The 16376-nt window shown below is 47.0% G+C and overlaps 1 protein-coding gene across 2 annotated transcripts; it reads left to right on the forward strand.

The window, feature by feature from the left end:
• Positions 1-388: 388 nt before the first annotated feature.
• Positions 389-13993, forward strand: KGD4 (alpha-ketoglutarate dehydrogenase subunit 4). 2 transcript variants are annotated; one of them, XM_069749740.1, is made up of 4 exons: positions 389-454; positions 3233-3296; positions 3848-4056; positions 13753-13993. In XM_069749740.1, the coding sequence occupies exons 1-4, from the start codon at positions 416-418 to the stop codon at positions 13768-13770; spliced, it is 330 nt and encodes a 109-aa protein (XP_069605841.1). In that variant the 5' UTR covers positions 389-415; the 3' UTR covers positions 13771-13993. The 2 variants fall into 2 exon arrangements, with proteins under 2 accessions (XP_069605841.1, XP_069605846.1); XM_069749745.1 differs by having other exon boundaries at positions 3896-4056.
• The last annotated feature ends 2383 nt before the right edge of the window (positions 13994-16376 follow it).

Here is a 16376-nt window from a genome sequence, read left to right on the forward strand (position 1 = left end):
GCTATCCAGGGTGGATCCGCTGATGGGGGGCTATCCAGGGTGGATCCGCTGATGGGGGGCTATCCAGGGTGGATCCGCTGATGGGGGGCTATCCAGGGTGGATCCGCTGATGGGGCGCTATCCAGGGTGGATCCGCTGATGGGGGGCTATCCCAGGGTGGATCCGCTGATGGGGGGTTATCCAGGGTGGATCCGCTGATGGGGGGCTATCCCAGGGTGGATCCGCTGATGGGGGGCTATCCAGGGTGGATCCGCTGATGGGGGGCTATCCCAGGGTGGATGGCGATTAGTAATCTGCACCATCCAGGACCGCAGTGCCAGAGCAGCGCTCACTGTGGTGACTGCGGGTCACGTGACACCTCCTCCTCCTCCTCTTCCTCCTCGCTCCGGCTGCGGAAGTACCGCTAGGGGTCGCCATGGGGAGTAAGATGGCGGCGGCCAGCAGGGTCGTCCAGGTAAGAGAAGTAGTAGAGAGCAGCCTGTCATGGCCACTTCCCCGGTGACCGGAGCTGGTAGCCGTCCGCCTGCTGCAGTGAGCCATGAGTCAGCCCGGAGCTGTGCGCCGCGTCCTCTGCAGGTTATGGAGCCGGGGCTGTGACCCTGGCAGGGGAGCCGGCAGCCTGTGCCCCCGGTGCGCTCTGTTGTGTAGGGGGTCTCCACTGCATGGAGAAATGGGTGACAACAAACACTTCTGGTAGTCATGGTAGGGTATAGGCACGTGCCCCCATAAACACGACACCTGTCTATATAGATCTAATCTGAAGGTCATGAGAAATGTATATGCAAATCGTTCTGCGAGTGCACTGAGGGCGTGTCAGTGCACTGGACAGCGGGTTCCGAGCGTGTGGACACGCCCTAGTGCACCTACCTTTCTTCAAAACCAGGACCCTGGCAGCCTCTGTTCACACCACAATCACACATTAGCGCTCTGTGTTTTCCCATTTGCACAGCCCTTCTCTAACCCACGTCTCCATCTCTAGAAGTGCTGGGAATCGTCTGATCATCGCAGGTCCTGAAAGCCCTGGTGCCAGCGGGCATTGTGGGCAGGTGCCTCACTGATGTAGTCCTGCGTGGCACCCGCTCAATTGGGACAGGGTGTGTTGTAACCTCTGTACGGCGCTACTGAATATCCGGTGATATATGTGATGAATCAGTAGTGCACGAGCTTGTCCTTGGTAGCAGGAGACGCTCTCTGCACTTATCACTACTGGAGAGAAATCCTGAACGTGCCACACAATAAGGCTATGTGCCCACGTTGCAGAAATATCCGCAGCATTTCCGTAACTCCCTGCCGCGGGTAAAACGCATGCGGAATTCACATGTGTTTTCCCGCAAAAGACAAGCGTTTTGCATAGTGCTTGACAAGTGTGACCAACTGTTTACTATTGATGCTGCCTATGCAGCATCAATAGTAAAAGATAGAATGTTAAAAACATTAATAATAAAAAAAAAAATATGGTTATTCTCAACAATCCGATGGCCCCCGATCTCCTCAGTGGCGCTCCCGGTACGTTCCATTCCCAGGGATGCTTTGCGCAAAGGACCTTTGTGACATCACGGTCGCGTGACCGCGACGTCATCCCAGGTGATTCGCGCAATGCATCCCTGGGAACGGAAGCGTGCACTGCTGAGAGCAGGGAGGACTCCGGGGGCCATCAGAAGGTAAATATATCCCTATTTTTTATTTTAATTCTTTTTTTTTTTTACATGAACATGGATTCCAGGGCCTGAAGGAGAGTCTCCTCTCTAGATCCTGGGTACCATCAGCACATGAAGCGCTCAGTTTACGCATGGTGGGCATAGACACATGCGTAAAGTGAGTGTTTCAATGCAATCTATGGTGGCAGAATCGCCGCGATTCCTCAGAAATAATGAACATGCTGCGGATTTTATCGCTATGCAATTCCGCAGCGGGAAAATCTGAAGCATGGGCACAGCAACTGCGGAATCCCATAGGATTGCATGGGAATGCGTTTTTTCAGCGTTTTTAAGCATTTCTGCTGCGGCGAAAAACGTGGCAGAAACGCATAAAAAATGCAACGTGGGCACACAGCCTAAGGGTATGTGCACATGTTGCAGATTTGGCTGCGAATCAGACGCTGCGGGTTCGCAGCATTTTTCCATGCGGTTTACAGTACCATGTAAACCTATGGAAAACCAAATCCGCTGTGCACATGCTGCGGAAAATTCCGCATGGAAACGCTGCGGTTTATTTTCCGCAGCATGTCAATTCTTTGTGCGGATTCCGCAGCGGTTTACACCTGCTCCATAATAGGAATCCGCAGGTGTAAAAACCCAGGTGAAATCCCCACAAAAAACGCTGTAAAACGCAGTGCGTTTTACCTGCGGATTTTTCTGAATCTGCACGGAAAAATCCGCACACGAATCCACAACATGTGCACATACCCTTAGGCTGGATTCACACACAGCACTTTGTAGCATTTTTAACCGTTTCTGGCCCATAAAACTCATGTTAGAAAGCTCCTCTTTGAGAAAGCTCTGTTTTATCTCCCAAAATGTTTACTATTTTGATTACTACATGAAAAACTATTCTGGAGCCACTTGTTTTGGAAATCTCCTTGGTCAATTCCTCTGCTATTCCTCCTGAACATGTGTAAATTGACGGTTGGGTGTATTTTGACACCTTCAGTGCTGACAGACACCTGTGATTAAAGGGATTGACCTGGACTAAGGATATGCCATCAACGTTAAAGGATAGGTCATCAATGTCTGATCGGTGGGGGTCCGACACTGCACTTCCACAGATCAGCTGCTCCCGGTGTCTGCCTGAACTTCTCAGTTTGGGAGCGGCACAGCTCCATCGACTGTGTAGTGGCCGCAGCCAGGTACTGCACATTCGCCACCTTTTTAAATCGGGAGGTGGAAGAAGTGCCGAATAGAAACTGAGGTCAAGTACCGCAACGGAGCTGTGCAACTCCACAACTGGGCAGTTCCAGCTGCCGACATCAGGAACAGCTGATAGACATGATAGGCCTACGGATAGGCCATCAATGTTAAAGTCCCTGACAATCCCTTTAACAAGTGGAAATGTAGCATGAAGTTATCCCTTTATTTATACATGTCTGGGAAGAATAGCAGAGAAATAGGGAATGCGGGTAGGTACAAGACGCACCATATTAGCTATCTGTAATACCGCCGGCTCTCTGATGTTAACTGTCAGTGTAAAATATCATTATGCATCAATTTCAGGTCTGTGTTCACATTTTGTACAGGTCGTGAAGCCTCATGTGCCGACCATTAGATTCCCCGACAGAAAGAGCAGTCCAAAACCCAACGGTGAGTGTCTGACCAGTAAGTTACCAAAGGTTTTTGCTTTCGTAGTGTTAAAGATGGACTGAGTTGGCGCTAAAAAAAAATATTTATATTTTTTCCCCAAGATTAACAGTTTTGGGTAGCTGCATATACAGAGAAGTCTCTGTGCCAAGAGTAGATCCATCGTGGCTCTTAAGCTGTTAGTGTCGGCTGCACTGTGACCCCTGACACATGACAGCACTACCCGGGAGGGAATCCTGCTGTACTAGTCCGTCCTCTATCTGGTTCTTCTTGCCATTACGTCTCTACTAGTGGTGAACGGACGTGCTCGGATAAGGTGTTCTCTCTCCTGCTCCGTCGGTCTCCAACACTCCGTCCCATGACTATGGCCTCCTGCTGTTGATGGATGCATTCGTGGGATGTCACATTGCCTAAATGTCACAAAGTTTGAAGAAGAAACCAAAAGCAAAGGATTATCCCCCCTACCCATGATCACAGTGGGAGATGCATATGTGTTTTTGATGGATGGGAAGTCTCCACGTGTGATATGTAGTCTTTGGTTTTCGTTTGTTTAGTACAAGAAGCCTTGAAGTCAATGATCTACCCATTTACTGCTCCTCCAGTAACCGCACATCAGGCCACCAGCGAAAATCCCCCTGGAGCTCCGCATCCTGCACCTGTCCGTAAAGTACAAGGCTCCCCAGACACAAGTGAACTGCTGAGGTCACTGCCGCAGAAATACAGGAGAAAAGCTGTATCCGTTGAGGAGATGGACTATATACAAGTAAGGCCACTGCCATAGAGCTCTCCTAGATCGTTACTGGCACAGAGGAGCTGCTGTAAAGGGGCACAAAAGTATTGTAAGGGAGGGGGAGCAGTGAGGAGCAGCTGCAGTGTAACACTGGATCGCAGGTAGTCTGAGGGCGGGACTCAACGTAATTCATGCTACCTTCATCGCTTATTTTGGCATGGCTATTACAACCTGTTTATTCTCCCCGAAGTACCTTTGTAATGTGAACCTGACGGGAGATTCAGGCTGACTAACCAGGTGCAGCAAGAATCAGACACTGGAGGTGTTGCTGCAACCATGTATCTTTATTCTGAAAGATTGCAGCGGTTCAGAGAAAGCATACATTAAAGGAAGGGACTATGCGTTTAGAGAGTCCTGTAAGTCTTGGGAAGATGGATGAGGAAACATCACCGGGGGTGCTACCTCTGACTAATCATCCAAAACACACAATCCCTCGAACGTCTCTTTTAAAGTATGTTTTCTCTGAAATGCCTTATTGTTCCAGAATGAGACATTCACGCTGGAATCATACAATCCATTTCCGATTCCTGGTGCTCGTGGTTCAGGAGCCATGGATCTCTAATCAGGTTCCCTTTAAATATGGCCATCTATCAGATGGCAGTAAAAACAGATGTTCTTTTTTGAAGGGGCTGTCTATTAATTGGATAAACACTTCTTAATTACTGTATTTCCCAGTGAAAAATAAAAATCACAGATGCTCTTCTCCCACACCGACGCCGTCCCAGCAATGTCGGCAGTGGATCTCCCGAGGCTCATGTGACATTGGTTGCAACACAACAGTCAGCAGCTGCAAATGGGTCTCTTCGCTCACACTCTCTTTTGGCGTCACTTGGACGTCCGAGGAAAGAGTGATCATTGCAGACTATTAGCAGACGACTGTCTGCAGCAAAAGAGTCCTGAATAATTAAATATGCGAAATAAGTATTTTACCCTTCGCCACGACAGCACCCACTTTGAGAGAGGGACCCGCCCATAGGAACAGGAAACCTACAGAGATAAAAAGGGCGGTCCCCCTCTTCCTCAGTTGGTTTCCTGTTCCTATCGGAATCCCCAGGTATACCTGCATCAGAATGGATCCTGGGCTGTGCACCTGCCTGGGTTTGCTGCTGTGGGAGCACCAGGAGCTGCGGCATCAGGAGCAGCGTCAGGGGAGCCACTGCTTGCAGCCTTCCCCCTCGTCTGTATGATCTCCGGCAGGGTCCCGGAAACAGGCACTGCTGAAGGAGGAAGCGGTGGAGTGCGGGCTGGCGGCGTCACACCGCTAAGGAGCGGTGGCAGTATGGCGAGGGTAAGTGCGCTCTGCCGCGCCGACCCAGAAGTAGTCGGAGTACTTCCGGTTCGCGGTCGGCGGGGAACGCCGCAGGTTTAAAAGGAGCCGGGACTAGGAGCAAATGTGCTCATAATGTCGTCCCTGGCGCATGACGAGCACCTACCAGCGGAGGAGCAAGATAACGCTAGCAGAATCAGCAGCGCTAGAAGCAAATCCTCTGGCAAAAAAAGTGGGCGTTCTAGTGAAAGATCTGCCACTCAGATGAAACCAAGAGGTAGAGAAACGGATCTACCCAAAGGCTGCACAGCGTCTCCACCGCCTAAACCGATACCGTCATTGTTTCAGTGGGTGAGTATATAATCCTCTACCTATTAAGCTGACCCCTTCCTTCTCTATACTCTTCCACATAGGCTAAGAAAATCAGTAAAACAAAGCATGTGGAATGTGCTCTGTGTATGCAACCCCTTCCTGATGCATATCCTAAGAGGTTATGTCCCAGTTGCATTAACCAAACTTTACAGGAAGAATCTGCAGTAACAACTTCCAGTATCAGAGCCATAATCAGATGAGAGATTCAATCTCTGGGGTCCAGAAACTCAAAGAAGAAGGGAGACAGAAGTCTTTCCCTCATCTCCAGTTTAGGATCAGAAGAAGCCTAATCTGGTCATCTAATACCTCAGGGTCGTCTAGCTCTTCTGAGGATGAGGGCCGAGCATGCTTTCCAATTGATAGCATAGAATTCCTCGTAAAATCTGTTAGGAATACTATGGGTTGTCCAGACATGAAAGAGACCAGGTCAGCAGAAGATATTATGTTTGCTGGTCTAGCCCAGAAAAAACGTCGAGCTTTCCCAGTGGTTTCTGCTGTTAAAAATCTTGTCAAAAAAGAGTGGGACAAACGGTAAAGGATTTCTCCCATCCTCTTCCAAAAGACGTTACCCTTTCAGTGATGAGGAGTTGGAGTTATGGTCTGAAATCCCAAAAGTAGATGCGGCGGTGACATCCACATCCAAACAATCGTCCCTTCCTGTAGTGGATGCAGGGATTTTGTTGGACCCACTAGACCGTAAAACGGAGGCTCTGCTTAAAAGGTCCTGGGAGACAAATACGGGAGCCTTCAAGCCTGTCATATCAAGTACATGCACAGCAAGATCGCTTTTGGTATGGATAGATCAGCTGGAGCAGCAGGTCAAAGGCAAAGTAACGAGAGATAAGATCCTACAGGCAATACCGTTGATCAGAAATGCTGCAGCATTCTTGGCTGATGCATCAGCAGATTCTCTCCGATTAGCGGCCAGATCAGCTGGCCTAGTGAATTCGGCTCGTCGAGCCCTCTGGCTAAAAGGATGGAAAGGGGATGCACAGTCCAAATCTAGACTTTGTACAATTCCGTGCCAGGGTGAGTTTTTGTTTGGAATAGTCCTTGATGACCTACTCAGCAAAGCAGGAGAGAGAAGCAAGGCTTTTCCTAAACAATTTCTTCCTTCTTATAGGAGAGCGTTTAGAAGATGGCCGTTTAACAGAAGGAGGCTGTTTAAGCCACAAAAAGACCGCTGGGATAAGAAGGAAACAAAGCAGAAAGGTGCCTTGTTTAGTGGCTCCGATTCAACTAGACGTAGTAGATACCGTCAGTGATTAAATCCCAGTAGGTGGAAGACTAAAATTTTTCCTCCATAAGTGGGAATATATAATATAAAGTCAGTGGATCCTCCACCTAATAAAATCAGGACTAAAATTAGAATTTTTTCGACACCCAAAAGATACTTTTATTGTAACATCCCTGAGAGCACTGGAACAACAAGAGGCACTCCAGTTAGAAATATTCAGTCTATTGGCCAAAAATGTTCCCAGAAGTACCAAAGAATCAGGAAGGAAGGGGATTTTATTCCCCTTTATTTCTGATTCCAAAACCTGATGGTTCTTTCCGTACTATAATAAACCTTAAAAAATTAAATTCTTTTTTTGTATGATCGCACCTTTAAGATGGAATCGAATCAGGTCTACTATTAAACTTTTATTCTCTAGATGTTTCATGACAGGATTAGACTTGAAGAATGCGTACTATCATCTACCTATCCATGCACAGCATCAACAATACCTCCGAGTGGCAGTCAATGTGGGAGGCCGGATCCGTCACTTTCAGTTTACAGCAATGCCATTCGGCCTTTCAATGGCTCCTCGTGTTTTCACAAAGGTCATGCTCGAGGTGATGGCCTATCTACGGCAACAGGATACATTAATTGTGCCCTACCTGGGTGATTTTTTTAATAATTGGAAACTCTGCCTCACAGTGTAAAGAGCGCTTGGCTAATACCATTTCATCTTTACAGGCGTTAGGATGGATTGTAAACTTCGATAGATCCAGACTTCATCCAGAAACCCTCCAATCCTTCCTGGGGATACACTTGGACTCTGTAAATCAGAGATGTCTCTTACCAGAATCCAAGAAGTTGACTATAATCTCGAAAGTTGGTATGGCGAGGTCTAAGGGTACCGTCACACTATAACATTTCGATCGCTACGACGGTACGATTCGTGACGTTCCAGCGATATCGTTACGATATCGCTGTGTCTGACACGCAGCAGCGATCAGGGATCCTGCTGAGAATCGTACGTCGTAGCAGATCGTTTAGAACTTTCTTTCATCGCTGGATCTCCCGCTGTCATCGCTAGATCGGTGTGTGTGACACCGATCTAGCGATGCGATCCAGCGATGCGTTCGCTTGTAACCAGGGTAAACATCGGGTAACTAAGCGCAGGACCGCGCTTAGTTACCCGATGTTTACCCTGGTTACAAGCGTTAAACTAAAAAAAAAAAAACAGCACATACTTACATTCTGGTGTCCGTCAGGTCCCTTGCAGTCTCTGCTTCCCGCACTGTGACTGCCGGCCGTAAAGTGAAAGCAGAGCACAGCGGCTGTGCTTTCACTTTCACTTTACGGCCGGCAGTCACAGTGCGGGAAGCAGAGACTGCAAGGGACCTGACGGACACCAGAATGTAAGTATGTGCTGTTTGTTTTTTTTTAGTTTTACGCTTGTAACCAGGGTAAACATCGGGTAACTAAGCGCGGTCCTGCGCTTAGTTACCCGATGTTTACCCTGGTTACCCAGGGGCCTCGGCATCGTTGGTCGATGGAGAGCTGTCTGTGTGACAGCTCCCCAGCGACCACACTACGATTTACCTACGATCACGGCCAGGTCATATCGCTGGTCGTGATCGTAGGTAAATCGTATAGTGTGAGGGTACCCTAACTCTCAAATGTCACTAAGAGACGCCATGTCTCTCTTAGGCTCACTCACCTCCTGCATCCCTGCAGTACAATGGGCCCAATATCACACTAAGACCTTACAGCATGAGATCCTATTTGCGCAGTACCATTGTCAGGGACGTTTAAATACCAAAATTATCCTTTCTAAAGAGGTACTTAATTCTTTGTCTTGGTGGTTAGATAAAAACTATTTATCCAGTGGGGTCCCATGGACTATAACACCTTCCAAAATAATTACCACTGACGCAAGCCCAGATGGGTGGGGGTGCCCATTTAGGTCAGGATATAGCTCAAGTTCGCTGGAACTCTGTAGAATTACAGCAGTCTTCCAATTGGAAGGAACTGAACGCAGTTAATTGTGGTTTGAATGGTTTCCTTTCCCAGCTCCGAGGATCTCATGTCAGAATCCTATCGGACAATATGACAGTCGTCGCATATTTAAATCGTCAAGGCGGAACGCGATTGGGAAGTCTAATGTCTTCAGCAACAAATATCTTCGATCTAGCGGAAGTCAACCTCTTATCACTCATGGCTCTTCATATCAGAGGAGTAGAAAACTCAAAAGCCGACTTCCTCAGTCGCCACACCCTTCGCCAAGGGGAATGGACTCTCAATGCTCAAGTATTCAGGAAGATAATCGAGATATGGGGACTTCCACAAATAGATTTATTTGCGACCAGAGATAAGACCAGGTGCAAATATTTGGCTCCCTAAACGCTGCGGATCATCCAAACATGATAGACTCGCTCCAGTATCCCTGGAAATTCGACCTAGCCTATGGGTACCGTCACACTATAACATTTCGATCGCTACGACGGTACGATTCGTGACGTTCCAGCGATATCGTTACGATATCGCTGTGTCTGACACGCAGCAGCGATCAGGGATCCTGCTGAGAATCGTACGTCGTAGCAGATCGTTTAGAACTTTCTTTCATCGCTGGATCTCCCGCTGTCATCGCTAGATCGGTGTGTGTGACACCGATCTAGCAATCTAGCGATGCGATCCAGCGATGCGTTCGCTTGTAACCAGGGTAAACATCGGGTAACTAAGCGCAGGACCGCGCTTAGTTACCCGATGTTTACCCTGGTTACAAGCGTTAAACTAAAAAAAAAAAAACAGCACATACTTACATTCTGGTGTCCGTCAGGTCCCTTGCCGTCTGCTTCCCGCACTGTGACTGCCGGCCGTAAAGTGAAAGCAGAGCACAGCGGCTGTGCTTTCACTTTCACTTTACGGCCGGCAGTCACTGAGTGCGGGAACCAGACTGCAAGGGACCTGACGGACACCAGAATGTAAGTATGTGCTGTTTTTTTTTTTTTAGTTTAACGCTTGTAACCAGGGTAAACATCGGGTAACTAAGCGCGGTCCTGCGCTTAGTTACCCGATGTTTACCCTGGTTACCCAGGGACCTCGGCATCGTTGGTCGCTGGAGAGCTGTCTGTGTGACAGCTCCCCAGCGACCACACTACGATTTACCTATGATCACGGCCAGGTCATATCGCTGGTCGTGATCGTAGGTAAATCGTATAGTGTGACGGTACCCTATGCCTTCCCACCAATGATGTTAATTCCATTACTAATACAAAAGATAAGGGAAGAAAAAGCAAGGGTGATTCTAATAGCACCCTTCTGGCCAAGAAGACCTTGGTTCTCATGCCTTCGAGCGATGTCTGTTTATGATTCCCTGGATACTGCCAACAATCCCAGACCTACTGTCTCCAGGTCCATTTCATCACACACAGGTGAAGGGACTCCACTTGACGGCATGGAATTTGAGAGGCAAATACTAACTTCAAGAGGCTTTTCTAAAGATTTGATTGATACACTACTACTAAGTAGGAAAAAAATCTACAACTTTAATTTACAGTAGAGTATGGAGGAAGTTTTTGAGTTTTGAGCTTTTATGCAAAACCCCTCTCTAATACAGATCCAATTAAATCTATCCTAGAGTTCTTACAAAGAGGTCATAAACTGGGAAGCTCAGTGAATACATTAAGAGTTCAAGTGTCTGCTTTGGGAGCCCTTTATGGTGCTTATGTAGCGGGCGACAGGTGGATAGCGAGATTCATTAAAACATGTGAAAGGAGTACCCCAGTACATATTCCACGTCTACCACTCTGGGACTTGAATCTAGTCCTGGACGCTTTAACTGAACACCCCTTTGAGCCATTACAGTCTATTCCTCTAAAGATTATCTCATACAAGGTAGCCTTATTGATAGCCTTGACGTCTGCCAGAAGAGTCGGAGACATCCATGCACTTTTTGTAGACCCTCCCTTCCTATTGACATACCAGGATAGGTTAGTTCTCAAACCAGATCCATCATACCTCCCGAAGGTAGCAACAAATTTTCATAGGTCTCAAGAAATTTTCCTTCCTTCCTTTCATGACAATCCATCAAATCCAGAGGAAGAGAAGCTACACACGTTGGATGTGAACAGAGCAGTCTTGACCTATATGGAGAGAACCCAGTCCTGGCGACAGAGTAGGGCTCTGTTTATATCTTTTCAGGGTCACAGAAAAGGTCTCGGAGTCACAAAGGCTACCTTGTCCCGATGGATTAGAGAGGCCATCTGTCTAGCCTACTCGGCAAAAGGCAAAGCTCCTCCAGAAAGTGTGAAAGCTCATTCGGCTCGCGCTGTATCGTCCTCTTGGGCAGAGAAGGCTGACATCTCCATTGAGCACATATGTAAGGCCGCAACTTGGTCGTTACCCTCAACCTTTTATAAACATTATAGGCTTGACCTATCTTCTTTGTCTGACTTAACCTTTGGGAAAGCTGTCCTCAGCACGGTGATCCCACCCAGGTGAAGGTTCTATGTAAATCTCTCAAAGTGGGTGCTGTCGTGGCGAAGGGTAAAAAGCCGGATTACTTACTGGTAATGCTCTTTTAATGAGTCCACGACCGCACCCTCTCACTTCCCACCCTAGTTAGTTATGTATAGTTATTCACACAATATTAAACTTTTCATGGGTGAATATAAATGAGCAGAACGTGTAAAATATTATGCGCATTTATTAATTTGACAACGGCGGTTCCTCTCGTACTCTGAAAAACAACTGAGGAGGAGAGGGGGACCGCCCTTTTTTATCTCTGTAGGTTTCATATTCCTATGGGCGGGTCCCTCTCTCAAAGTGGGTGCTGTCGTGGACTCATTAAAAGAGCATTACCGGTAAGTAATCCGGCTTTTTTTAATAGAAACTCGGCACTGCGCCGATGCAGGAGAGGTGTATCTGTTGTTTTTATTTTACACTGACGAATACAGGTTTTAACAGATATCCCAGTTGTGGACAACTCCTTTAGGCCAGTCTCACACGTCCAGATTTTTCTGGTACCAGAAGAAACGGTCCCGGAGCTATCTGTGTCTGTTTGTGCACGTAGGCCATCCGTGTGCTGTCCGTGTTTATCGTCCGTGTGGTGTCCGTGTATTGAAACAATTTGATTCAATTTTAACTCTGTGACTAAAAAAAGCACATGGACGGCATCCGTGTGCGGTACGCGTTTACACGCACCCATTGACTTTAATGGGTCCATGTGATCCGTTTGCTCCCACGAACACTGACATGTCTCCGTGTTTTGCACACGGACACACGGTCCGTGAAAACAGGCTGGCATCTGCAGAGACGCATTTATTTTAATGTGTCTACGTGTGTCAGTCTCCGGTACGTGAGGAAACGGTCACCACACGTACCGGAGACACTGACGTGTTAAACCGGCCTTAATGTGCTTTCTGCTATTCCAAGGGGCTATTTACTAGCATTTTAATTCATTTAATGGGCACATGTGGCCACGCCGTGGCTCCTCTCCAGCTTAGTCCATTTTGGCAGAGCTGATTTAAACGTGTGAAAAGACCCAATGTTACAAAATATTTGCACAACTGCACATTGCACAAAAAATGGTGACCTTTATGCCAATTTTCTGGCATAAAATTCTGATGAATCGGCCACGTAGTATTGAGTTTGCTGTATTCATAATAAAATTGCTGCCCAATCTCTCCAGACTCCCTGAAATTCAATAAGCAAATGAATGGCTGTTCCTGCCCAGGTTAATTCATAAGATTATAGCAATTCTTCATTGCTGGTAATGACTAAAAACATGTCCAGTACAAACACTTTTGCTCTGATTCATCAAAGCGATTAAAAAATGAGCGCCATATCACCTGCACAGCAGTGCATATCTCTAGCGCAGTATCATGCTTCCTAGGAAGGTTCCCTGTTCTGATGAAGGCCAGGTGACTGGCCGAAACGTCAACATTGTTTATACGTTGGTGAGGTTAGACACTGATGCTGGAGGAGAGGACCTGGCTCGTAATCTTTGTTCAAGTTCATGTCAAAGATATTCAGTGGTGTTGAGATCGGACCTCTGTGCGCCTGATCAAGTCCTTCCACACCAAACTCCCACAACCATGCCTCTGTGGATCTTGTCTTTGTCACTGGGGAGCAGAAAAGGGACTTAAAAAAAGTAGTGAAAAGTTTTGTATAATCAGAAAGGACCTATTGTTTCCTGTGGTTGCTGTAAAGCAAATCCGTTGAAGCAGCACTCCAATGGTTTTGTTTTTTTTACTGACGCCCTGGAGTGGTGCTACTAATGTACGTATCCTGCCCCTAATCTCATATGTACCAGCTGACATCTTCATTTGTTATCTGCGCCGCTCCGGTCAGTCTTCAGCCGTTTTTTACCTTCTGGATCGCTCCAATGTTGGCTGACGGGAGCTCGAGGTCACTTTTCAATGTAAGTCTAAGAGAGCCTCGTCCTGGCTCTGACACTTATATTTAGAGCTTGCCACCGTTACCCATGACTTCTGGTCAGTCAGAAGATGGTGGCGCAGTACTGGAGTGGTGCTGGGAACAGCTGAAGACGGTGGGTGGTGAATATTATATGAGGTGCAGGGATCTTACGTTAGTAGTATCGCTCTAGCACCGAAATAAAACAAACGCTGGAGCGGTGCTTTAACAGAGCAGTGTCGCAGCTCAGGCAAGATGGCCGCCCCTATAATTGTGGAAAGAAAGCCGAATAAATATAAATCTTCAATTAGAAAACAATGTGGGCTTCTTGACACAACTTTAAAATGTTTGATGACAGCAAATGTAGCTTTACGTCGATTGCTTTTCTGTTCTGTTTTTTCAGCGCGGAGGTCCTGAATGAGACGGCAGCAACTCGACCACTTCCAGTATACACCTACCTGTTACAGAGCTTACCTGGATCTGTGTAATGCTACATAATTGTAAACTAGTGGATTTAATAAAGGAAGGAAAGCCTTCAACCTCTCTATTCACTTAATATCTACAAGAGCTTTTCTCTATCTGAACGGCGACAAGAACATTTTGTATTAATAGAATTCTGAAATTAAATGGAAATGTTTTTGTAATCTTAGTCCTGTAATTTCCTTGTAATCTGCCGTGAGATAGCGGCTTATTACTCTGCAGTTCCCAGTACAGCCTCTGCTAAGTAGGCGGTGTGCAGGTAGATGAAGTGGACATTATCGCTTTCAAACCACTGAGCAACGGGTGTTGAGATGGTCGAAATACCACCCATCTGAATCAGTCAGGGAATTTCCTGGCCTCCTCGCTGGCTGGGGTCAGAGGTACTTGTGTTCCCACTAGTGATGAGCGAGTGTGCTGGGATAAGGCGTTATCTGAGCATGCTCGGATGCGGACCGAGTGACTTCAGAGTGCTCGAATAATATGTTCGAGTTACAGCGGCTGCATGTCTCACCGCTGTTCGACAGCCTAACAAGCAGGCAATCCCGCATGTGTTGCAGCTGTTGAAGAGCCGAGAGACATGCAGTCGCGGGGACTCAAACATATTATCCAAGCACGCCAAAGTCACTCGGTCAGCACCCGAGAATTGCACCTTATCCGAGTACGTTCACTCATCACTAGTTCCCACACTGACTGTTATATATATATATATATATATAGGGTGCAAGGCCCCCAAACAACCTGTCCACTGGTTGTTCTTGGTCAATATACTTCACAAAAACAGGCAGCACTCCAAATTCTTAGAAAAATGTGCAGGGTTTTATTATACCCACATCACAGTGCAACGTTTCGGCTCTGAATGAGCCTTTCTGTGTGCTTATCTCTATGCCGACTGCTGCCAAGTCTTAAGGCCCCTTCACATTTAGCGACGCTGCAGCGATACCGACAACGATCCGAATCGCTGCAGCGTCGCTGTTTGGTCGCTGGAGAGCTGTCACACAGACCGCTCTCCAGCGACCAACGATGCCGGTAACCAGGGTAAACATCGGGTAACTAAGCGCAGGGCCGCGCTTAGTAACCCGATGTTTACCCTGGTTACCATGCTAAAAGTAAAAAAAAACAAACAGTACATACTTACCTACAGCCGTCTGTCCTCCAGCGCTGCGCTCTGCTTCTCTGCTCTCCTCCTGTACTGTCTGGGAGCCGGAAAGCAGAGCGGTGACGTCACCGCTCTGCTTTCCGGCTCACAGCCAGTACAGGAGGAGTGCAGAGCGCAGCGCTGGAGGACAGACGGCTGTAGGTAAGTATGTACTGTTTGTTTTTTTTTACTTTTAGCATGGTAACCAGGGTAAACATCGGGTTACTAAGCGCGGCCCTGCGCTTAGTTACCCGATGTTTACCCTGGTTACCAGTGAAGACATCGCTGGATCGGTGTCACACACGCCGATCCAGCGATGTCTCCAGGGAGTCCAGCGACCAAATAAAGTTCTGGACTTTATTCAGCGACCAACGATCTCCCAGCAGGGGCCTGATCGTTGGTCGCTGTCACACATAACGATTTCATTAACGATATCGTTGCTACGTCACAAATAGCAACGATATCGTTAACAATATCGTTATGTGTGAAGGTACCTTTACTTTTGGGATTCCAGACTTTTCATTCCTGTGTTCTGAATTTTGGCCCTCCCATCAACTTTGTTAAAGGAACTCTGTCAGCACAGAATGACTGTTCAAACCAAGGCACTTGCTGCACCCTTGGCATGGATAATCATTTCAAGGGGTTTTCCCACAAATAAAATACATTTAATTAGTGATAAGCGAGTGTTCTCGTTACTCGGGTTTTCCGAGCATTCTCGGGTGTTCTCCCAGTATCTTAGGCGTGCTCGTGTTTTATGATTTGTAGCTATTAGACAACCTGAACACTTGTAGGGATTGCATGTTTGTTAGGGAATCCCCATATGTATTCAGGCTGTCTGGCAGCCACAAATCATGCAGCTGCGGGGACTCAAAATAATATACGAGCATACCCAAGACACCCGAGCATGCTCGGAAAACTCGATTAATGAGCACACTCGCTCATCACTAATTTTAATCAATAGATCTAGTAATAAAAATAAGTTCCACAATTGGAACTTGTGTGCTTTGTCTTGCAGGTAGAATCCGATGAAAATGTTGAGACAGGTGAAAAATAATTAAACCTAGCTAATTGATAGCATCTTAACAACTGATCATAGCAGGATTTAGTATATAAAGCTGACAAGAAACAAATGCGTCAAGCAATGAATAAGAGCCCCAAGGCTGGAAACGCGTCTGCTTATTGATCCCTGGAAGGGCTGGTGACACTTATGCTGTATGCTAATATGCTGTTTTTAAATAAATACTTCAATAAACAATTAATTTTAAGGAACAAAAGAGCTGGAATATATCTTGATAGACCACAATTGGATGGGTTTACAAAAAAAAAATCACAGAAGAAAATCCAGCTCACCACCTTCGATTCCACACTTCTGGAGCACGGATAGTACCTGGGCAGGGTGCAACATCCAATGG

The sequence above is a fragment of the Ranitomeya imitator genome, chromosome 1, assembly GCF_032444005.1.
Source record: "Ranitomeya imitator isolate aRanImi1 chromosome 1, aRanImi1.pri, whole genome shotgun sequence".
NCBI classification, from domain to species: domain Eukaryota; kingdom Metazoa; phylum Chordata; class Amphibia; order Anura; family Dendrobatidae; genus Ranitomeya; species Ranitomeya imitator.